The 25327-nt window shown below is 41.2% G+C and overlaps 3 protein-coding genes across 10 annotated transcripts in view; 1 reads left to right on the top strand and 2 right to left on the bottom strand.

Annotated features, from left to right (window-relative positions):
- The window catches only part of nanp (N-acetylneuraminic acid phosphatase), a 24828-nt gene extending 11472 nt beyond the window's left edge, over positions 1-13356 (bottom strand). Inside the window, exon 1 of the mRNA XM_018681051.2 lies at positions 13264-13356. Coding sequence (XP_018536567.1) covers positions 13264-13327 — 64 coding nt within the window. The 5' untranslated portion in view covers positions 13328-13356. The remainder of the gene's footprint in view (positions 1-13263) is intronic.
- On the top strand, positions 13229-23169 carry LOC108886282 (cytochrome P450 1B1). 2 transcript variants are annotated; one of them, XM_018681050.2, is made up of 3 exons: positions 13229-13312; positions 15310-16314; positions 16705-23169. In XM_018681050.2, exons 2-3 carry the CDS (start codon positions 15320-15322, stop codon positions 17324-17326), a joined length of 1617 nt encoding a protein of 538 aa, XP_018536566.1. In that variant the 5' UTR covers positions 13229-13312; positions 15310-15319; the 3' UTR covers positions 17327-23169. The 2 variants fall into 2 exon arrangements, with proteins under 2 accessions (XP_018536566.1, XP_018536565.1); XM_018681049.2 differs by lacking the exon at positions 13229-13312 and adding an exon at positions 13357-15216.
- Positions 23014-25327, bottom strand: part of LOC108886284 (regulator of microtubule dynamics protein 2) — a 75273-nt gene continuing 72959 nt past the window's right edge. For all 7 annotated transcript variants that reach the window (XM_018681057.2, XM_018681055.2, XM_018681056.2 and 4 more), the window contains one exon: positions 23014-25327. In XM_018681057.2, the coding sequence (XP_018536573.1) occupies positions 25274-25327 (54 nt within the window). In that variant the 3' untranslated portion in view covers positions 23014-25273.

The raw sequence follows: 25327 nt of genomic DNA, 5'->3' as shown, positions 1-25327 counted from the left end.
CTGTTGCTGTGAATAGTGTAACCTGAGGGCACATAAAGTATGTGTTAAAATGATTTTAGGCCTTAGATCATTTTCCATGACTAAGGAACAGTGAGTAAGCAGGTGATGATTTGTTGGGACTTGGGGTTTGTAAAGACATGGTGTGCTAGTAAGCTAATGACGACCCAGACTATGGTTACATTCCTGGAATAATGTTGGTGACTCAAGCTGCCTTGTACAGCTTGGAGAGCAGATAATTGTTGGGTCTTATTGCCTAATCCTGCCACTGGATTATCCTTCTCATGACATGTGCTTGTGTGTTATACAACAAATATGTATGTTAATGTATCAGGTTGAATCACCTGTAGTCTTATGAATGAAAAGACAGTTTCAACACACCCAAAAAAGGCAATGTGGGTTCATACTTAACCTGTTTATACCTTATTTGTGGACGCAATTTTATCCAGAAGAGGCTACAGGTGATCTCTTTTTATTTGTTGTGACCTAAGCTGAAGTAGCTAATTAGATTTAGCATCTTTCAGGACCAGTTACAGTCCTTTAATAACATCTAATAAACATGGACGAACACACATTCCCTTGGTGCAGCAGAAGTGGAAATTATCTGAAAAGTAGGTTAGAAGGTAGGTTTTCTTCCCATCCTCCCCCCTCCTTAAAATCCAAAACCAGGAAGCTGCAAATGGTTTGATAAAAAGAGACAGACAAAATGGCACCACAGTGTTGTTTACTGTACCTGTCCTGACGGTTATTTTCCAGCAGAACATCAAAGCGACAAAAACCGAGCCAACTGTGCAAAACACAATGGCAGCCACCAGCGAATACATCAGCGTTTAAAAATAGAAATGTGGCAATATCACGTACTGTATAGGTAGACAATCATTTTTAGGAAACATGACGACTGGTGAATAGGGGGTGGGCGGCACTGGATCTTATTTTATCAGCATTTACCCGGGAGGTTTCTCCTCAGTCTTTCACACCAGGTTCTGGTTGAGGTGCATTGCTTTAATTCCCAGGGTGGGTCACAGATTGCTTTAATACACCTAAATGCTTGTAAAAGCATACTATCCATTGTGATGACATTGCTGCATGAAAGTAGAGTCACGTCATTCTTAAGTGAGCTCCATTCAGATTGAGATAGTTGAGGTTTGCATTAAAAATAATGTGCATTTAACACATGTAAAAGCTTATATTTAATGATTAATTAAATCTTGATGATCTTTGATGATGTGTTGCACATCCATGTGGTCGTACAAGGAGGAAAAAAAAAGCAGCAGATGTTGACATCAATTAGCAACGAGTAAACATACGTAAACAAAGGTCTGTCACTAAGATCTGTGGAAAGTGTTAAATTCAGCACACTCATGTCAACACCGAGAAGCACTGGCAGAGCTTACACAACACAATGGGAAGCTGTCAGTGCCACCATCAGCAGTCCTGGTAATTACCGAACGCTTAGCTTCAGCCGTGCTGTAAGAGGGAGGCCAGGGGCTCGAGTGTCAGTGCAAAGGCCTCGATCAAAGAGATTACACAAGTGGTGACTTTCAATGAAGCAGCACAAATCTCCGCGTTTGGAAATGAAATGAGGCCGGATTATGGTTAACTGTGGTGTAAACCCAGCAGAGAAACAACAAGAATCGACAAATATTTTTCCCAGGAAAACTAGTAACAGCAGGCACTTACTGGGACTGCAAAATGAAACAAAATGGGAATTATCATTGACAAAATACACCTTGTAATGGTGGATATGTGTGTGGTTTCCATTCAAGGATTTCTTTCTGGGGGAGTTTTCCCTCTTAAATCTGTACATATTATGATTTTGGGCCGTTTATAGAAAACTACCTTGACTTTTAATGGAAAGTAGCGCATTTACTCAAGTACTTGATGATCTTGTATCTCGTTACAACACAGTTCTGCTAAGGAAACCTCGGGTCCTTCATTCATCTGGATGTTACTTAGACACGTACCACCCACCTAAACATTGTCATAGACCAAGCATACCCACTTTTAACAACCGCACTCCCCAAAGGCAGGGGCCTCCTGCTCAGATCCCAAACTCCCCAGATCCCAAACTGATCCAGCATCAGACTGGGATCTTACTTGTAACACTATTTTTCCACAATATTTAACTAAACGTAACCACAATCCTACCCTAACCAGAACTGTAACATTTGTTGTGCAAAGTTATTGTAGAAAACAGTGACTGTAAAAGACGTAGAAGCGTCTTTTCTGGTGAAATGTTTGGTTCGTATCATGTTGTAAATGGTAAATAACTAACCTAACTACAAACCCTGTAATTAATGGATGACCTGCCACGAGTCTTTTGAGGTAAACCATCAAACTATCCTGCACAAACCCTCATAAAACACCTTATACGAATCTCTGTAAAGTATGTTCAAGCTAATAAATGTAGAATGTAAATGTAGAAGGAGGATAGTGCTTTGTGTTGTATCTGCCATCTAACAGACAACAGACAGGATATAAATGTGGGGTTTAAATTTGTGATTCAGGAGAGTTTGAGCAGCCTAATGTACAATCCTCACACTCAGTGTTTCAGTGCCTGGAGGGCTTCCAAAAAAAAGTTTAAAATACCTGTTTGATTTTAATACTGAGCAGCTGGAGGTGTGTTCAGACTGTCAAGAATATCTGAAAGGAATCAGTCAGCAAAAAGATCTTTACAATCGTCTGTTATTAAGTGATCTGTTGCCTCGTTAGACCTGTGAGTGACATAATCTGTGCACAAGAGTCTTTTAAATAAACGTGGTATTTAGCAAATGTACTCCTCATCATTTCAACACTGATTCAGCTCTGTTGCATTCACTGACTCAGTGAAACATTCGTCTCATTTTTCTGTTGTGCTGTCACCCTCCTCGCCCCCAGCTCTGAGCCCTTCCAGGACTTGCAGCAAAAAATCTTGATATCCACACAAGCTCATCGTTTATCTGATGTAGCAGACTCTAATAGCTACTTCTGAGAGATTCTTCATTAGATATCGCACCGGCGCTGCAAATTCTCCCCTCCCTCGCTCTATCTTTTCGTGAGAAGACGGTGCAGCAGAGGAGTTGTCAGGGCAGAGCCGCCACACGTGATGGTTGCCCTGTAACAATAACTCGTCGACAGCTCATCTTACCACTGAACACCCTCATCTGCTTCCATCTTACCGAGCAGCCAAGTCCTGCTACACATGGGCATTTGGAAGCTGAGCAGGCAGCTGATGATTTTATTAAAAAAATGAATGCAACAGAAATGCATTTGGATTTTTGATCTTTAAAAGGAAACTCTTGGTGCTTCTTTCTGAGGCAGCTGCAGACTGATTCTCCCAGCAGGTGTGTTTACGTGCATATATACATGGAGTCAGTAGATTACAGAGCATCGCGTGTTTCTGCCGCTACAACCTTGTTGGTCCAGTTTGGTGTGTTCCATTCAGACTGACACACACACGCTATTATCTGGTGACAAACAGGAATGTAAACTACAAAGAATGTAATGTAAAAAAGAGGCTCAGACACGCAGGGCAGAACACAGACTTTTATGAATGGAAAAAGTCTTTCTCACATACCATTCATAAATCCACCTGCATGTACTGTACATGCATTGTGTGCCTGAACAAACTGAGCTGCAGAGAGGAAGTAAACCAACATTTAAGTGGCTTAAAATGGCTTTTTGCAGCTTTCAAGACCTGCACAGCTCACACATATATAAGCTTAAGTTGCAACAGCTATTAAAGCTGCATGCCGGCTGAATCCGTGTCCCGTCCATGGGAGCCAATCCAAACACAAGAGAGGAAGCATATGTTCCTCAAGCTTGTAAAAGTTATCTGTGGCTGTCAGTGCACATCAAAGCCCTGCTGAGACAGAAGTAATCCAGAGTGACAGGCCAGCCTCTCACCTCTCTGCCAGAGTACCTAAGCCATGACAGCACTTCTTTTTTTTTCCAATCTTAACTCAGAGGAACAAAACAATCCCACGCGATCCTAGCAGTGCTTTGTACACCTTGTTAGCGCCGTGGTAACCGTGGCGGCGGCGGCAGCGGCAGGGGAAAGCTGCAGATGACTCCTAAAAAGATGGAGTGGTTTGTGAATTCCTGATCACAATGGAGGTTTGCCAACATGTTTGAAGGCCTCAGACGGACCATGATGCATCAGGGCTCGTGAGATTTTATTGTATCAACAGCGAGCAGTTGGAGGTCCTTCTGTCGACCCAGACAAGAGGGAGGGACTCCAGATGAAGACCTCCCAACGCTAGGATCTAATTAGAGTTCAGTCTGAGTTATTAGAGCATGTCGACCGTGGGACACACCCAAACAGAGGCCGAGGACGGGCACCTACAAACGTCTGACCGCAATTAGACCTGTCAACGTTTGTATTATGGGTTCGCCTACGCCACAATGACCATCGTACGCAATTAGCCAAAGATGTAAACATGGTTTTTAAGAGGAGAGGATTCAGAATTCAGGCTGATTTCATTGAAATCTAAATGGGACCATTCTGTTTCTAGGTTACAAAAAGAAAAACACAATTGGAAGACTGTATTTGTACAGTTAATTCAAAACCCACATCAACACATTTCCATTTCGCCTTATAAAGTTGTTATTTTTGTACTTATCTTCAAGTTTTACACGTCGTAGAATCAGCACAACTTCGGCTAATTATCTACGCTGCACAATAAAGAAAAACTTTCTCCATCTGCTGTTTTGCGTGAAACCTTTTCGCTAAAAAAACAGTGCAGATGAGAGCTGTGAGAGTCAATCAAAATAGTATATCTGTGGTTCAGTGTGCTGAAACAGTTTGTACACTGCACGTGATCAATTATTAAAGTCAAAAATACTTTGAAGCACAGTTCAAAGTTAAATTATGGAATTTCTCTTCTTTATTTCAAATTTTAAAAGTCTGGAAGACTCTCTGAGGCGACCGTTGTTGCCCCACACCCCTAAATGGTTCACTGCTCCTTCTCCAAAATCCCGTTTACCGCCTTTCAGATTGATTGTCCGAGTGTGCCCGGACGTTCCGCTGTCACCTCCATCCTGCGACATGTTGTGGAGCTGTGACATTCTGACAATGTTGTGGCAACATGATGAGAACGTCATGCTTGAGAGATCTGCCGCCACCGGTCTCACAGTCAGTTTGGAGTCCTGTGTGAGAGCGTTTCCTCCCCAACACAACGGGGGACCTCCACGCTTTATGGGTTATTTACCCGGCGACCGTTTCTTTTGTGGTACTGGGGCCGAATCACCAGCTATTCTTTAACTCCCACAGCCATCTGGGGCCTGCAGAGTCTGAGTTTGCTGGTAATTAAATCTGCTTGGTTTCCTCTTCCGTGACAATTCATGCCTTTAAATGTCAACCGGCATCTAAAGATAACCACAACCGGACCAACACACGTCTGACGAGTTTAAAAGCTGCACCTATACTTCACTGTTCATGAGAGAAAGTCTGAGATCCAAAGAAAACATTGCGTGTCTTCTCCTAATGCTGCGATAAAAATAAGGACAGTTGCTTCACACTGGTCTATTAAGGAAAACCAGCACACACCCTCCAACAAGTGATCTGATTAATTTTAATGGTATTTAATGAGGAATATAATTAATTACATTTAAACAACACAGTCCGTTTAATGTTTAATAATTAATCTTTTCTCTGCAGCAGCTGTGTAATATTTTAAAAATCAAATGAAACCAATAAAACCAGAGGCCTCGGAGTCTCTGCAGTTCAGATGATAAGGTATGTTTTGCTGTGTTGCTCTTTCTGTATTCCTCCACCCTTCCTTCTCTCAATAGAATCAGATCCGCTGGGACTCTATTTTATTTCTGTCAGGGGTTTTTAGTCACTGGTGGAGGGGGGATGTGGGTGGAGAGGAAGTAGTTTGTTTCCACTGTAGCTCATAGAAACATATTACTCAGTGGTATTTATTTCTCTTGGTAGGTTTTTAGAATAAAGGACCACCCACATCTCTCTGTCTGCTCTCTGTAATAATTAAGAAATTATTCCACTCTCTCTAAATTCTACAGGCATTAATTAAATACCACAACATATAAGATTAGAAAAACCTACAGGTATCGGTTTAAATAAAAGATGCAGGTTGAGATGTACAAAATTAAACTTTAAATCCTTTTAATTAGGGATTTAATAAATGTTCCAGCAGCTGCACATCTATTCATAATTCAAATTAATAAATAAAAAGGTGATATAGAACGTTATGCTTTGCAAAGAGAAGAGGTGATAAAATCAAGTTAAAACTAATCTTATTCACTTAATTTAACCATTTAACCATAATATTTTTGATCAAATAGTAAAAATAAATGACCATATTAAATTTCTACATATAAACATACAACTCACAGAATAATTATTTTATCCATATGAAGGTAACTCCTGCTATATGATCTGATGATGAAAAGCTCCAATATTTCTTTTCCAAATTATTTAGAAATCAAAGTTTGAGACTGAAAAGGTCTGGGTTTAATCTGCTTTTTACCTTTTTTCTAATCTGTTTTCTTGCTTTTCTTTTTCTTTTTTATTTAACATTTAAGTAAAAAAAACATAATTATGTGCAGGGAAAACAAACAGAAGCATTTCTATTCCTTAATCATGTAATAATAATAATAATAATTTAAAATGAAGCATTCTAAAATATAATTTCCATGCATTTCTGTTATCCTTCTCCACTGGAGAGCAGTTTCCCACAGTCGATCACGTCTTTCTGAGCCAATAACAAATCAATACAGCAGATAAATGAAATAAAATGATGCTGAAAATGCCAGTAAAACAGAAACCTCACTTTCTGCCTCCATATGACACTATCTGATAGACAGTAAATGTCGTGTCAGCAGCAGCCACAGGCCCAGAGGAAATACCAACCCCCCAGTGAAACAATAAGCTAAGAACATACAGTTCAGAATAGACTCTCATATGGGACTATAGGGGAGGGATCTCATGTGGCTTCCTCCTGCAAGACCCACGATGCCCTCCATGAACTGCACACAACTGCATTTTGCATTAGTTGATTAAATACTGACCCGACAGTGCACTGCTCTGTGAGCCATGGCTGGTTTGTTTTTGATTTTCGGATGGTTTCCAATAATTTCTATATGAAAATCTACTGCAGCAACAGCATGTATTTAAAAATTCTAAACAAAGTAAAGTGCTTGTTTTTAGAGAGTAAGATCCTTTTTGTTGAACTGGAAACATATGGCTACATATCAATACCAGACTCCATTGACAAAAACAGTAATTTTACCGAGCAGAACACAGGAGCTGGAATACTGCTGCTGCTGTGTGGTATATTTATTTATGTAAAGTATCTGATTACTTCTTCCACCACTGAAAGTCACACAATAACACAAACAAACAAGGCAGTGGTATTCCAGCAGCTCCTGTGTTCTGCTCTGTAAAACGAGTGTTTTTGTTAATGGAGTCTGGTACTGATAAATGGAGATGTTTTCGGTTTTAAAAAAAAGGATCGTACTCTTTAATAAATCGGTTTATCTTTGTAGGAATCCTACTATTCCACAGCTTTTTGTTCCTATCAATCATTTAGGCTCAGGTTCAGAAATAACAGCAAGAAGCACATTTATTAATAAAAATCTCGCAGCCCAGAGTTGAACAAATGTAGTAAATCCAGTCTTACGTCCAACAGACAAGCCAACACACTCGAGATGAGGTGGAAGAACCATCACAAAGAAACGTCAGGTGAGTGTAAACAGTCCAGAAGGTCCAGATCCTTCCTCTTTAAACACAATCCAACACAGCATCCCTGTTTCCATGACGATGAGATCCAGCATCAAACGTTAAAGAATTAAAAAATATTATACATCCGTATAGTCATCTCCACTGAAAATACAAACGCACTCCCTGCGACATTCATCGCACGTTCTTGGACGCCCGAATCAGATCACCCCACGGTTGTTGTAGCTCCAGTTTTATACACCCTTTGTTTTCACATGACTGGAAAAATAAGTCACAGTTTAATGCTTCAGAGGACTGATGCTGGATTTGTTTGGGCTTTTCCAGCCATGAAGACACAAACATAAGACAACAATTTGTAATGTGATACAAAGACTGACCGAGCTTCTGAATAACTGGGTCAATTTCAGGCTTTTATGTTTGTACTTGCTGCCGAACTGTAGATCAGTTAAAAAGACTTAGAAGATGAACCAGCGTTCATCTCTGACATCCAGCCAGGAAACTTTGAAAATATCAAGAATTATAAACAGAGTTTGGTGCGTTTGTTACAGCGACAGCACTTCCTGCTCCAGAGGAAGAAGGGGATCATGGGTAATATACACAGTTTGAGCTTTATTTCCCATGTTTTTGGTGTAAATAATTTATCCAAGATCCTTATGTTTAACCAGAAACATTGCTAAATATTGTCACCAGACTCCATTGATAAAAACGCTAATTTTACTGAGCAGAACACAGGAGTTTCTTTTATACTCTGACCCTCAATCTGTTTGTTTGTTTTCATTATCGTGTTGTGCTCTTACTTTTAAGTATCTGATTACTTCTTCCACTGAAAATCACACAATAACACAAACAAACTAACAGATGGAGGCAGTGCTATTCCAGCAGCTCCTGTGCTCTGCTTGGTAAAATTAGTGTTTTTGTCAATGGAGTCTGGTATTGATATGTAGAAATGTTTCTGGTTAAACAAAAAGGAACTTACTCTTAAATATAAAGGTTTATCTCTGTAGGAATCCTGTCATTTACACCCACAAACATGAGGAAATCAGGCCCAGGTTCATTTCAAAGCTCCTGAGCTCTCCACTGGGCTAATTACAGATCATTACAGGTCTCTACTTTCTGCTCCTTCAAACGCAGCTGCTTCGGTTTTTGCAGCAAGATAGGATGAAGACGCGACACCTCGCGTGACTTCCACCTCCACGGGCCGCAGCCTATCGTGCATGACTGTCCGTCATCATTACTTTCTTGTAAAAACACCAAAGACAGGTCCGGGGAGGGGGTCGCCGAGGAGAGGCTTAGCTTCCCTTTGAGCGCTGCTTCACCTTTGACCTCTCACAGGAGGAAAGAGATAAACACAAGGGGGGAGACGACTAAGCTTCAGTGACTTTTAATGACAGACCTGGTTTGGGTTAGAATAGCAACACTGCCATCATGCAGAGACTGGATAAGATTAGGCCTCATCAGGCAGAGGAAGGAGAAGTGGCAGCCTCTTCCTCTGTATTTACATTTAGACACAAAATGTGCTCATATAAGGTCATTTGTCTCACAGTTTCCTGCAGGAAAAGGCCATTTATCAGCACACCACTGCTCAGACAAAACCCACAAGGACTAAAAATGTGTCCTCACCAATTTCTAGATCTGAGTTCCTGATCAAACTTGTCATCGCCAGTCATTTTCACATAATCCTCGCTTCATTCCTTTCACACAGTAATCCACAAAAACAAAACACCTCCGCCTTCATTAAAAGCTATTCACTCCTATTCTATTCACTGGTTATTTTCCACGGGGCTCCTCGTCAGTCTCTTCAATTAGGCCAATAAAAACAATGACTGACGACAACAGTTGCAAAGATGGAAGAGGGCAAGGCTTTTTTAGCTGGCGTGGATTTGAAAAGCGCAGTCATGCGGCGGAACACGTAATAAGCCTCCCATTCTTTTCCCCCAAAGAAGTAACCAACAGTTCAACTGGACTCGGCAGACCCCTGAAAAGGTTTTTCCTCCAGTAAGACAAAAAAAAATCCCGACACGCAAGCCGATTCAGAATTCAGGGGGAAAATGCCCTTTTAGTGTGAGAATGGAGGGGAGACGCCTTCACGGGCTGCTGACTACGCTTTGGCAAGGGCCTCTGTAGCACTTGGCCGGACAAAAAAAGGCCGTACAGATAGAGGTACCTCAATGAGCGCTCAGTTCGTCTGCAAGGTCATTAGGATACTTGAAACACTCATTAGCATCATTCTCATGAACAGAGATGGCGTCGGTAAAGAAAAGGGGGAAAAACACAGGATTTGTGGACTTCTGGGAAATATCGGAGTGGGGGGGGGGGCGGGGGGGTTGTTGTGGGACAGTTTGACATTTGGAGTCACTGGGGTCATTCAGTCGTAATGAGGCGCTCGCGGTCAGACCAAAGTAAAAAGGGGTTTGCCCCGGCGCTCAACTCTCCGCTGACTCGTCGCCAAGCCAGATGACAGTTTGGTTTGGTGGTAGTTGGACCAATCACACGGCGGCAAGGTCGATTCATCTCTAATGGAAAGTAATTAACAAGATGGGGCCATACCGACAGTCCTGATGTGTGTGTGTGTGTGTGTCGGCATTAGTGTGTGTGCACTTGTCTGTGAGAACATGGGTTTTTGTGACTCTTACATGTTGCAGATTGTTAAATTGGACAAGCAATAGAATCTGTGAATGATGGCAACAGTGGAGGGTCATATTAGCTTGAATACACAGCAACAGCATTTGTTAGCTCATTATAAACATGTAGCACTCTTGTCATGTTTTGTGTTTCTTTTTTGCTAAGGTTTGCTGTCATTAAAGCAGCAGTGACTGATTTAGTAAGCTATGCTAACATCTGCTAGTATTTCTGAGTTGTACTATTGTTTTTTTTTTGGCCACTTGGGCAGCAGATCAAGAAAGTGCTCGTGCCTTTAGCTGTTTAAATCCCAGTTAGCAAGCTATGCTAACACATGCTAGCACTTTAAAGCAACACTACTGTTTTTTTTTTTTTGGTCACTTGGGGGCAGCAGAACAAAAAATGGCTTCTGCCATTAGCTGTTTAAGTCCCAGTTAGCAAGTTATGCTAACATCTGCTAGTGTTTTTGAGCTGTACTATTGTTTTTTTTTTTGGCCACTTGGGGGCAGCAGAACAGAGAAGTGTTTGTGCTATTAGCTGTTTAAGTCTCAGTTAGCAAGCTATGCTAACATACTAGCAGTTTAAAGCAACACTACTGATTTTTGTGGTCACTTAGAGGCAACAGAACAAAGACGTGCTCGTGCTATTAGCTGTTAACATCCCAGTTAGCAAGCTATGCTGACATTTGCTAGCACTTTAAAGAAACAATAACTTTTTTGGCCCCTAAACACAACACTGACATATTTTCGTCATGTAAAGTCATTCTGTCGAACATGCTAGCAAAAATGTCACATATCCAGCAGTCATGAAGCAACATTAACATTCATTTGCAGTGTTTTTCTGGCCACCCAACAAAAGTAAATCCAATATTCAGTTTCTTTCAGTTCTTATTTGATCTCCACCAACTCTTTAGGGGAAATATTTGCAGCTAAATGCTCCATTATGTTGACCAGCTAGATGCTAACTCCAGGGGTGCGGTGTTGGTGTAAAACCAAAACAAACAGAGCAGAAAGATGCTAAAACGATTATTGATTAGTGCAACTTTAAATTATTGAATTATCATTAAATTATTGTGCATTTGTTTTGAAGTATGGCTCAACAGTTTAGCACTTTTTGAGCCCTTACAGTTGATTTTTGTTCCTGTGAAAACTCAACAAAGCTTTGACTGTTGTATATCTTTTGTAGCTGATCAGATCCCTATTATTTCCCTGTTGTACAATTATTCATTATTTCAGTGCCCAGATCTCCAGTGAGCTGTAAGTTAATACGTGGTAAGTAACAAATGAAGGAAGTTCAGATTAATATCTGATTTTGTTTGCTCTCTATAGGGAAGAAAGAAGCTGGTTTTATCAGACAAAGCAGCATCTTCCTTATTTAATGTTTAACAATAAATCATTTATATTTTCAGGTGGATTAAACTGCTCTTTCACTGGACTCAACATATTAAACTAACAGAGGCTCATATTCATTCTAAAATCAAAGTTAAAGGTTTTGTATTTTTTTCCTCAAATTGTGTTTTTTGCTCGTACCTAAAAAAATTCACCCGGATCTGAGTGTTAGCAGCTCTGTTCTGTGCCGAGCACAGAGGGCAGACCTGTGTTTTAGTGAAGTCGTCAGAGGTTTTCCCTTCAGTTGTCACCCCCCCCTCCACCCCCACATGATGAAGCACATGTGCGTGACTGCTCCGCACCTTTAGAATAGCCTTGGGCAGTCCCCTCTTTTCTTTTCCTCTGTTTTCCCCCCAGAAGTTCACAGCATTGATCCACAGAGTAAGATAAGCCCTGTAAGTGCAGCAGAAGGCGCGCAGCTCTTTTCCGAGGTCCTGTGCACGCTGCCACTAATTACAGGCATAAATCAAAGTAATGGCCCGTTTCGTGTATCACTCCTGTTTGCAGGTGACGTCACTTCCTGATACAGCTTCTTGTGATTTCCCCCCGTCTGAAACTATGCTCTGAATGTGAGAAATGTGGCCGGGATCGGACGTGATCGTTCGCCCTGCCAGGCTGAAACCTCACAGTGTAACTGTACCTCCGCTGTCTGAGCAAATCATCACCTGCACACACCTTTCCCGAGCTCCTCCCTGACCTCCATGCTCACTCACACGCGATGAGCAATTGAGCTGTCAGTCACGCAGGAAGGGAAACTGTGAGTTGAAACTGAACATGCACGCAGCCGAGGAGGCTCCGGGGGGCCCCGTGCAAGGCCGAGGGGGGGGGGTTCATCCACCCTGCAGGTGGCTCTGTCACCTCGCTGCACCTTGGAGGGGGATTACCTCAAAGGTTCAGCATCCAAACACAAATAAATGAAGAGTTTAAGGAGCTAAATTTAGGAGTTTACACAGAAACAGAGCTTATGTCAGTGCATGAAACTCCACTGACATCTACACGTTATATTCATATTTGCATTCAAGCAAAGATGAATTTTAATGCAAAAATAAGCAATCCTGCCAACAGTGGTGTGATGGTTTATCTCCCACGGAACAGCTGACAAACAGAAGAAGAAAAAACTGGAAAAAGAGGATTTGAATGGGCAGATTTCTTCCTACAAATGGAGTTGAGGTAAATATTTGATTTTCTTTGGAAAGAAAGAAGCAGAAAGGTCCCTGTTTTATCTTTCAACCATTAAAGAGAAATTAATGTTTTAGGATGTTGATTAATAAAATGAATAAAAATATTGTATTTATAATTTCCCATCAGCTAAAGATCATATCAGTTTGAATAATTACTGCTGCACAAATATTAATTTATCAGAGCAGATCAGAGGATCTGGAAAACTGCTGCAGGATTTTTTGTTTTTTTGTTTTTTGTGTGTGCGGACTAAAAGAGAAGTGGGTCTGGTCTAATAACTGGGTCTCTTGCCAGTAAAGGAGGCCAGTTGTTCATTCACCAGCTTTTGTCTCCACCCTCATTGATCCATTCACACACACACACACACACACACACACACACATATATATACACTGTCACCTTGTTGGAGGTTCATCGAGGGGGAGGACGACTCCAGGACCAGGACTCTGTGAGTATCTTTCATTCATCTAAGGAAACGGAGGAATTCTTTCTGAAAATGTTGGAATACACAGGTTTTATTTAGATTTATTATAAATTATACGACTGTTTTTAAACATAATAATGAAGCAGGAGAGTCTAACACAGACTTACAAAACATGAGTATTATTATTTTTTCACCCTGTACTCTGCAAACCACCTGGACTATATCAGAACTTTATTATAACCTGTTTCAAAATATCATAAACAGATTTAAAGCTCAGAATTTCCTGGAGGTTGTGATGGTTTGAGGGAAATTCAGATCTTGTAAGGAGCAGTAAAGTCTGTGTTTCTGTGAATATGTATATGTATATATATATATAAAAAACACAAGTGGAGATAAATCCGTTAGTTTCTGGAGGAGCAGCTGCGGGTCAGAGGGCATCATCCCCGGGTTCATCTGAGCCGCTGTCCGCGGTGCTGAAGCTGGAGCCCCCGGTCCGCATCACAGCCAAACCGGACCGGACCGAAGCTACGGGACCCGAGCAGAGGACTGGGATCCACATATGATTTAATCAAACACACGTCCGAACAACTGAACGGTTTAAAAGGCGCTTTTTCTAAAAGGATGAGGCCGAGCTGGAGCCGCGATTCAGGCTCTGAGGGTCAAACCTGCAGCGCACAGACGAACAGGTATTATATTAACAATGATTATTATGACGTCCTGACCAGGAGCTTCAGAGATAATAAACAGGTGAGGGTCAGAGGAGCCTCGGATGTTCGTTAATTAAGGGGAATTAATGAACCAGACCGCGGGGTTCGCCTCCTCCTGGTGGCTCGACGGGAAAGCGCACCTTCAGTTTCTAATTCAATCCAAATACCCTCAGAGGAAATCACGGCAGAGAGCAGGTGAATTCAAATCTGCAAAGAATCAAACTAAATAAATAAAATACAGGTGTGTACAGGTGTGTACAGGAGGAGGCTGTGTTTACAATTACAGCTAAGAGTTTTATTTCCACCACTGCAGCGTGCGCACATTTCACACCTTCATCCAGGCTACTCAGAAATAAAAAGGAGAATTATGCCTTTACATTTACAGCTTGATAATGACATAGCCTATAGCTTGTTTTTTTTATTGTAAAGAGAGACGTCAGATCTGCGTCAGAGCAGCAATTACACCTGGATGTTTACACGAGATATCATTTATTTTAAAGGGTCTGAACTCTGCTGACTCTGTTGTCGGGTATTACCTCCCCTCAGGCGGCGACACACGTTGTTACAAGCTCCATAAAAAGAATGACAACAATCTCCAGGCTGATACAGCGCAGAAGAAGTCAATTCAATTATTATTGTTATTATTATTATTGTTATTTGTTACTGTTTTAACAGCATGCGCATGAGCTGATAATCCATAATAATTAATATTCTATTTATAATGTATAAAGTGAATTTTAATAATCAGGACTGAATCTGTTTTTCTGTTTATTATAAAACATCTGAAGTGGTTTAAAGTTTATTTAAAAACTTTAAATAAACTTTACGCGCTGCCGTTTACAATAACGCCTGTTGCCTGTAAATAGGCTGAGGGAGGGAGGAGGGAGGGAGGAGATGGGGGGAGTGTGGGGGTGACACCCTTTGCAACAAACCTGCCCACTGTTAACCGAGCACTGATGCTGCGCCTGTTCAGGAGGGGGAGGAGGAGGATCGTCTTGTGGATGCACGACAGGCTGCAGGTTTCCTCGATGGAGGATCTGCTGTTGAGGGAGGATTTCTTCAGACTGATGATCTGACCCCCCCTCCCCTCCCCTCCCTCACAGCTTATTAAAGATGTAGTCTGTGCGTTCAGATCACCGGCATCCCGCCTCACACCTCATATTTTTGGATGAACTGTGAAAAGTTGTGTTCTTTTCCAGGCGAACGAAGAGGCATGAGTAGGTCGGGTGTTTAATCCCCTCCTCATTCTGCTTTCTTTTCTAGATTTTTATCATTTATTTCACAAGCTGACACCTCCTTTAATAATCTGTGCAGGACCCCCATCATGGATGCGACCCTGGAGAGGACCAACCAAGCGACTCCCAGAGCTCTGTTACTGGCATGTGTGACCCTGCTGTTCTCCCTCCACCTGTGGCGGTGGCTCCGGCAGAGGTCGGTCCCCTCCCCGCCCGGTCCCCTCGCCTGGCCGGTCATCGGGAACGCGGCGCAGCTCGGCAGCGCACCGCACTTGTACTTTGCGCGCATGGCGAAGAAATACGGCAACGTGTTCCAGATCAAACTGGGCTGCCGGACCGTGGTGGTGCTGAACGGGGACTCCATCAGGCAGGCGCTGATCAAGCAGGGACCGGAGTTCGCCGGGAGACCGGACTTCACCTCCTTCCAGTACATCTCCAACGGGGACAGCCTCGCGTTTGGCACCGCGACGGAGTGGTGGAAGGTGCACCGCAGGGTGGCCCACTCCACCGTGCGCATGTTCTCCACCGGGAACCCGCAAACCAAAAAGACCTTTGAGCATCACGTCCTGAGCGAGGTCAAGGAGCTGCTGCAGCTGTGCGTGCGCAAAACGAAGGAGCACAGGTATTTCCAGCCCATGACTTATCTGGTGGTGTCCACGGCGAACATAATGAGCGCGGTGTGCTTCGGGAAGAGGTACTCGTACGAGGACGAGGAGTTCCGGCAGGTGGTGGGCAGGAACGACCAGTTCACCCAGACGGTCGGGGCAGGGAGCATAGTGGACGTGATGCCCTGGCTCCAGTACTTCCCCAACCCCATCAACACCCTGTTTGACAACTTCAAGAGGCTCAACCTGGAGTTTGGTATGTTCATCCGAGATAAAGTGATCGAGCACAGGAAAACCATCCAGTCCAGCACCATCCGGGACATGACTGATGCTTTTATAGTGGCGCTGGACCAACTGAGGGACAAGACAGGGGTTTCAGAGGGGAAAGACTATGTGACCCCCACTGTTGGGGACATATTTGGAGCAAGTCAAGACACATTATCGACCGCGCTGCAGTGGATCATCCTCATACTGGTCAAGTAAGTGACTTTTCCTGTTATTTTCTGCAGATAACTTTAATATTCTGACTTTTGGGGTGTAAGAATAAAAGCTCCAGACTTGAGGGAGTTCATAGTGTTTGTGTTATGTAACAGCCTGGTGGTGGAGCAGAGGCACAGGCATAATGTAATTCAGCATAAAACCAGTGTAAGAGAATCTGGTGCTCAGTCAGCATTTCACCGCACAAGTAGCAGTTCATTTTCTAACCTTGTTTGTTTAATCCCATCAGTGCAGCTGTAATACGACACCCTGAGCTGCCAGATTAAACAGATAAGAGAAGTGTTAAATAAGAAAAGTGCTCGCTTACATCTGAGATTAGAGAGAAATGAATGTAACTTGGATTCACCTGAAACACTCACCTGGTGACGCAGGTATCCTGAGATGCAGATGCGCCTCCAGCAGGAGGTGGACAAGGTGGTGGACCGCAGTCGACTCCCCTCCATCGAGGACCAGCCTCAGCTGCCCTACGTCATGGCTTTCATCTACGAGGTGATGCGGTTCACAAGCTTCGTCCCTCTCACCATCCCCCACTCCACCACCACCGACACCTCCATCATGGGCTACACCGTACCAAAGAACACCGTCATCTTCATCAACCAGTGGTCCATCAACCACGACCCGGCCACGTGGTCCCAGCCGGAGACCTTCAACCCCCTGCGTTTCCTGGACCAGACCGGAGCTCTGAACAAAGACCTGACCAGCCGCGTGCTCATCTTCTCGCTGGGGAAGCGGCGCTGCATCGGCGAGGAGCTGTCCAAGCTCCAGCTCTTCCTGTTCACGGCCCTCATCGCGCACCAGTGCAACGTCACCGCCGACCCGGCCCGGCTGACCAAGCTGGACTACGACTACGGTCTGACCCTGAAACCTCACGCCTTCTCCATCGCCGTGTCCCTGCGTGAAGACATGACGCTGCTGGAGGCGGCTACGAGGCCGGTCCTGGATGAGGAGGTCCGGGACGAACCCTCATCAGACTCACAAACAAACACTGAATAAAACATAAACTATGACACGCAGAAAAATGAAGGCAAAAACACAAAAGACTCACGAACTACAGCTCATGTTTGTGGGCTAAAAACTATATTTATAAGCTGAAATCTCAGGCTAAATTCTTCTCTTTTACACGCTGTTTTAATTCTTAACACGATTAAACAGTTGTGATGACTGGTTGCTGACTTATTTTTAAGTATTAAAGTCCAGACAGAAAAAAAGACATGGCACCAGCAGTTCACCTGGGGTGAATCATCAAGGTGGAGGACTGCGCTGCACATCACCGGCCTCAAACAGACCTCAGCACAGGCGACGCTGTGGTTACAGGAGTTACAGTCCTAAATAGCTGCTGTAATACAACCTTGTTATGTCAGTGAGAAACTGCAGAAGAATTTATTACGTATGTTATGTTGTTTTCTATCAACATTTTTGCTGTTTAAACAAAAAAACTAAACAAAAACAATCTGTTACACATCAGCAAGAAATCAGAAATCCCTCTAATTTACCACCATTTTATCTTTTTTTTTTTCCTAATAAGGGTCCAAGCTCCTTTTGATGTCGTACAAAACTTCTCAAAACGTTCAGAAATAATGTGATATTTGAAGGTAAACAATCAAAACTGGAGTTACAAAACATAATGTGCCAATAGTTTGCATGAACAGTTGAATAAGCTCATGGAGTTCTTCAGCATTTAAAGGATAACAGTATTTTTTTTTAACCTGGGTCTAATTTTCTCATGTTTCTGGATGTAGATGATGGATAAGGGCCAGAAATCTTCCATCCATGTTAATGTACGTCCACTAAAGTTCTTGTTTTTGCCACAGACAGGCTCAGATTGTTATTATAAGTGTCTGACAACATTATGAACAGGATTCCTACAGAGACAGAGCTTTTTATTTTCTTTAACCAGAAACATCACTAAATATCAATACCAGACTCCATTGACAAAAACACTAATTTTACCGAGCAGAACACAGGAGCTGCTGGAATACCACTGCCTCCATCTGTTAGTTTGGTTGTGTTATTGTGTGACTTTCAGTGGTGGAAGAAGTAATCAGATACTTTACAAAAGTAAAATTACCAAACAATAACACAAACAAACAAACAGATCTAGGCTGCGGTGTTCCAACAGCTCCTTATCTTCTGCTTGGTAAAATTACTATTTTTGTCAATGGAGTCTGGTAGTGATGTGTCTTGAGCTTAACTCAAGCCCTTACATCAGTGTTGTTTGTTTGTGTTATTGTGTGGTACTTTAACTTATGTAAAGGATTTGAATACAGAAACATGGGAAAACAAAAGCCAGGATCAAAAATACTGTAGTTATCTTTTGAGCCTAATGCCTACTAACATACAATGTTTAGTTTTTGATTTATAGAATAAAAGTATAGTGACTCAGGAATAAGGCCTACAAAATTCCAAATACTAGTTTAACTGGAATGCCTTTTAAATTCACCTAATATATTATAAAACCTACTGTAGATGCTGTTTGAGAAGACAAAGCAAAGGAGTGTAAAGGGTCAACACGTTCTCACGGCACTTCGTGAAATGTGAACAAAATTTATCTATTTGTGTACACGGACATGAAGTTTCAATTTTTTTAATTTTTTAAAAAACTTTAAAAACTTTTAGAAATTTTTTGAATGAGGTGCTGTGTCTGTTGTTTAGGCCACAAATTTAAAGTTAGTAGAAGACGGTGGTTTTGGTTAATTAAACGTATTTTGTCTGGAGTCATCGTGAAATTCATCTGTATTAAACCAGACCACTGCAAGAGTAAAAACCTTACCATAAATAAGTTTAATATTGCTGTAGTGACCAAACGTCACAAATAAACCGTATAAATACATTAAATAATTTACTGTATTTATCTGCAATACTAAAATATTTCACTGTTACAAATAAACACGAAAAAAATTGTTAAATTAATACAATAATTTTATATATGTATTTGTAATAATAAAATATAATATCTTACTGTTACAAATAAACAGGAACAAACACCTTAAGCTAATACGATAGTTTAGTGACGCAGTATTTTGTTGTCATGAATCAACACAAATAAATACATTAAATCAATACAATAATTTAACGTATGTTCGAAACAATAAAATACGATATCTTACTGTCACAGATAAACACGAATAATTACATTAATGTCAGAATTTAAGGTATTATTTTGTAACAACAAATATGATTTCTTAGTTTTATGAAAAAACATTAATAAATACATAAAATTTCTTTGCTATTTTGCGAACTGCTGTTACCCTGGGTTTCCACATGCATTTGAAAGTTGTGTTGGGTGCCACGGGAAAAAAACAGCAAATTCAGAATTCGTGTCCGTGTACGTGAACTCAACATATTTTGTTACGATTTCACGAACTTTCGTGAAGGTGGCTTGAAAAGGTACACCACACCTGCTGCGAGTACTGTTTGTGTCTGTGAACTGCTGCACATGAAAAGTTTAATATTAGATCAGTGTTATTTTGTTTTCTATTATTTTAATTTTTTAGTTTCTCACAGAGGTTTTGTTTAAGTATGAACGTTGTCGGATGGAGCTCTACAGAAAAACATTTTAACCCATCATTTAATTTCTATGCTCGAGATGCCAGTGACCAAATTACTTCTTTTTCATGTTGTTTTATTTACAGAAATATTTAGGCATTTGGGACATTTTTATTTTTTGTAGACTCATCTAATTGCTGTCTCAGCATGGGAGACTAAAGTAAAGTCTTTGAATTGAGCATTTGTTGGCTTGCTGTTGAAGTAATATGGAAGGGTAATCTTCAAAATAGCAAGACTTTATTTGTACATTTTGGGACCCACTTAACATTTAAAAACACCTTTAGGGGTTTGTCCTGATGTAATAAATATAACTATTGGCATACCATAATATATCCATTGATAGAGTCCAATGAACCTATGAATCAAGTGACAAAATGTTAATTTCCATTCACTGGTTTTGAATAGAAATTGAAATTACAGCTTGCGGAACAGAAGAAATAAAATACTGTGACTGAAAACTCTAAAAATGTAATTTAGGATTAATAAATCCAACATAATGGGGGTCAATATATACCCAAAATCCAAACCGTGCTCAAATCTTTACCTCAAAAATGCTTCTTTTAAAGAACTACACAACATAGATAAGTGAAACAAAAGTGGCTACCTAACATGTATTACTGCTCATTCTATTAGTACTTTAAGCTTTTTTAATTGCAGCTGTGATGAATATTTTCCTCAAACTCTGCTTGCCTGACAGTTGTTTTAAATATTGTACCGTACATAATAAACAGACACTTTAACTATTCCTATTTGTCACTGATGCAGTTTCCTGTCTTTAACTGGTTAAAGGTGGAAAAAATAAAACTCAACTAACATGTAAAATTGTTAAGAAAAAGTAGGATCCAGTGTAAAGTGAATAATATATTTTTTAATTTGACCAACATGTATTTATGCTGTTTTATTCAAAAGATTTGACACCATTGTGACTCCGTATTTGTCGCCGATCAGGCAGAACTGATTAACACAGCGTTTCATTTGACACGCAGTCTCGCTATGAACTCTTAAAAAGAAATGAAACAAACTCTTGGCACCTGTCCAGGTCAGGTGGGAACAAAAAGGAAGTGTTTGGGAGATCCCTTTCCCTGAGCAGTGTTTTATCTCACCCTGCCAGAACATCCTGTACTTGATCAGCGAGAGGTTTGCAGCCAGCCGGCCAGACAACTTTTTAGAAGTGCGTGACAAATTCAGATAAAACTACAGTAGATGATTACTGATACCGCTCTATCTCCACGCTCCCTTTCTCCCTCCCCCCCTTTTTTTTCTTTCACAAATACGAAATTAAAACTGGAGACTAAATAGTGCCAGTGAAGTCATGTGTGGCAACACTCCAAAGGCAATCTCCGTGAACGGGAAGGAAAACAAGAAGATTGCTTATACGGAGTCAAGACTGAGCTGACAGATCATCAAACACAAACGCAAAAAAGCTGACAATGTCACGGTCCATATGCATGTTTCAGACAAGACGAGTTATAGTTGCAGACAATATCAACCTTCAGACGGTTATCGCTTTTGTTGCATTACAGGAAGCTGCAGAAGGAAGCAGATATTTCTAATATACAGTGGTTTATTTCCACCAAATCAAGGCCAATAAAACACGTAAAAATTAATGTGGCAGGCGAAGTAAAGCAGGTGCATTATATGAGCTTGGTGGACGCAAACTATACGAAGGGGCTGTGGAATAAGCCCGCTGAGAAAGATGAAATATTGCACAAAGAGGTGGTAAGACACATCCTATGTCATTACAGCTTAGACCTGTCAAGACTGCATTAACAAGATTAGTACGAATCTCCCTATTTAAGCTCATATCCTGCATTGGCTGAGGATAAAACATGTACGCATATGCACAACGGGAGCCTTCCTTCTGCTGCCCGAGTGCGAGTTGTGTAACTGAAGACATAGCTGAGCTTAGACCGTGAGTGGAGGGGGGGGGGTTATGCGGAGATCTGAATGAATGTTTGCAAGATTGTGCAGATATTCGGAGAGGAGGTTGCTGGCTGTTGAGGCCGACTGGTAGGAGAGTTTAGGAATGAAAGAACAATAGCTCTAAAATGTCAGTGCAGGGCTTCAAGTCATCACTATCTCAGCTGGATTCTAAGTAACGTCAAGGCCAGTCAGAGTCAAGACAACACTGACAAAAGCAGATTGAGTAATGGAGGTGAAGACATGAACAGAAAGCTGCACATTAACCTCTTCTGTCTGTGTAATTAATTTAAAACAAAGCAGGAAACTGTCCTATAGCTCTAATTTTCTGTGTGGCTCTTTGCGTCATATCAATTGAGAAAAGCAGCAATTTTACAGGAGCTGCTGCAGTACCACTGCCTCCATCTGTTAGTCACACAATTCAGCAACTCCTGATTTCAGCTCAGTTAAATTCCTGTTTTTGTCAATGGAGTCTGGTACTGATATACGGCAATATTTCTGCTCAACAAAAAGGGATAAAAAAGGTCTTTCTCTGTAAAATCCATAATGTTGTATGAGCATCTACCTGTTGGTTTATCAAGCTGCAGCCTTTAAATTCTCATGCAACCTGGGGTCCATGCCTGCATGTACAGACATCAAGATTAGATGCAATCGCACAGAGACATACTATATGATGCATGTGAATAAATAGAAAAACACCAGATATTTAAGTAAAAAGCAGCTCTGATTTCTGCAGCTGTGTCAACTGAGGTTTCTGATTAAAGTGAGCAGGAGGGTAATAAAATCATGTGGAGAGGTGAAGTTTGCACGACTGTATAAACAAACACCTGTGCTCATTTGGGAGGCACTTATTTAGAGTGCTTCTACCGCGGGAAAAAAATGCTGAAACATGACTAGACTGGCCAGACATTGGCCTGAATCTGATCCAGTAACTAATTCCCAATTGGCCTGGAACAAAATGTACAGTCTCGGGGGGGAGCAAAGGGATGTCTTAAAACTCCACAGTCATTTACACTCATGCAGGAGCCTGCTTGTTACATTTTCTTTGTTGATTTTGGATCAACATTCATTTAGTTTATAAGAAAAATCACGTAAAACTTAATTAGAAGTTACAGATTACATAATGTATTCCTCATGAACAGCAATAAATCACAACGAGCGCACAAACACACTTTCAAACTTTAACAAGACAAAGGACAAACTGACAGTTCCTATCAGAATTGCACAGATTTAATTATAGTCTCCAGTACCATTAATCATTCAGTGCACACGGCCTATGATACTGTACAGTATAATCTCTATGTAGTGTGTTAGATTTGATGAATATTTTTTTCTTGATTTGGGATTTGAAAAAAAAAAAAAAAATCAAATACATTCATAATGCTGGTAGAAAAATCTGTAAAGTGACAAATAAAAACAATTATCACAATGCAGGTGGTCGGTTAACCGGACTGTAAATTGATAAAATCTGCAGAGTAAACAAAACTAAAGTTTTCACACGATACACATCACACTTAAAAAGACTGAGGACAAACATTCACATAACAATAAGGAATGCCTAAATAATTATTAAATATTCAACCATTTCTTCACGTTTTAGTGGCATTATCTGACCTGGAATGGAATCAAATGCACGACCACGTCGGCCTCCGCTGCTTTATTCATTAATTTTACTAGAACTAAAAGTAGACTGCAAAAAAAAAAAAAACACAACTTTCCCTTTGTGTCGTCTCATTGACTTGATTTACATAATGAAGCCTGATCATTATATTTTGTTGATTCAGGTATGAGAAATTGTTCACCATGTAGGTGTTTTCTACATTAATTGAAACTCGAGTAAAACCCTAATTGAGGCTAAACCAGGATAATTAGCAGCTGTATATATAAAGTGTAACTGGAGCCTTCTATAAACATTTAACTCATTAACTTTTTTTTAACTTGCTTTATCCAGTTTGAGTGGTTCAAGTTCAAGCTTCTTTTTTTTGACATTGGTAAAGTTTATATTAAAACAGATGTCTCAATAAAAGATTTACAAATGATAAAATAAAATATTAAGGGAGTCAGAGCTCCGAGAAGGAACGTGGAAAATCCAAAACCTTCCTGAAAGTTTCCAACGAAACAAAAACACCTGTGCGTGCTGTGATATATTAGTTTCTCTTAAACAGATTTGTGTGATATTGTCATTAATAAAACCCTTGATTACGCCGCCTTTGCTTCTTTACACTGAACCATGTGAAACAACGTCCCCGCCCCGTGTTGCGATTTTAGATCATGTGATAGCATCGCAGAATCACGAACTGGCGACATATCCCATGCAACACAACGCCTCAATCATCGTAGGTCAATAATCTACCACGCTCTACCAAACTCGACTTTAGTTATCTTCCACTGCCGGCTTTGAGGTCTTTTCACGTACAGTGCGACACGAATAAAGAATGTGAAAGTGCTAAATACTCGCCTGCAAATATACGGGACCTGAGGTTTTGCTGGGGGTGCGAACGCTGCATCTGAGGATGCAGACGACGAAAGACTTCAACCTCCTTCCGAAAAAATAAAAATTTACTCGCTATCGCTTTTTTCATGTTGTGTGTGAGAATTAATCACATGAGAAAACGTGATCAGGAAGAACAACGCCTCTAAATTCCAACTTTGTAGCTTTTTTACAGAATGACGAGCCGGAATAATCGCGCAAAATTCCCACCTTGAACAGGCTGTATACTGATGTGCGAAAAGTCGCACTAACAGTTGAGAGTAAATGGTAAAAAGTCACAGGAGCTGAGTGCATTAGAGCTCATGAAAGAGAAGATGAAAGTGTTTACAGCCTGATTAAAGTCGGCATGTAAACGAAGCTGGCGAGCATTAACTCCGGTCTGAGGGCAAGAGGTCGTCCGGTGGTCACGGCATTCCAAGATCTTTGTTTGGGTGTGCGCCATTGTCTGACACGCTTTTGTTATTGCCGTTTTGGATGTGTGGTGGGAGACACAACAAAAAACAGGACGGAAGAGGAAGGAACAGCCAGTCCCGTGTGGGTCACTTTCCCAAAAAGTGACAGGTCTTTGTTGTCGGGAAAACTCGGAGCGATCGGGTTTCGGAGAGAACATTTGCTACGCTCTGCTGCGCAGACAGGAACAGATATAGATACACTAACAATCACACTTAACTTACTATAATTTACTACTCATTTGAGAGAAGGAAGACAAACCATCTCACTGATTTAGTACAACCAGGTACGAGAAGTCTGTTTTCCACTGTTAAAAATTAGAATAAAAGTCTGATTTAAAAGCACAGAGGATGGCTCTGACAGCGGCAGCCTGTTGCTCCCATTGGTGATACAATGCCACATCACACCTCCCTCCACTCACAGAGTGAATTATTATCCCAGTACACACTATATATCCACACACACTCACTCACACACACTCACAGCACATGGAAAAATACATTTCTGGACCACGGTGCTACCGTGCTGTGTCGTCACACTCCGAGCGCTGGGAAGAGCACGTCCAGCTCCTTTTGTGCCTCTTCATC

Source organism: Lates calcarifer, linkage group LG16_LG22 (assembly GCF_001640805.2).
Source record: "Lates calcarifer isolate ASB-BC8 linkage group LG16_LG22, TLL_Latcal_v3, whole genome shotgun sequence".
In the NCBI taxonomy this organism is placed as follows: Eukaryota; Metazoa; Chordata; class Actinopteri; family Centropomidae; genus Lates; species Lates calcarifer.
This window is presented reverse-complemented; position numbering and strand designations above follow the sequence as displayed.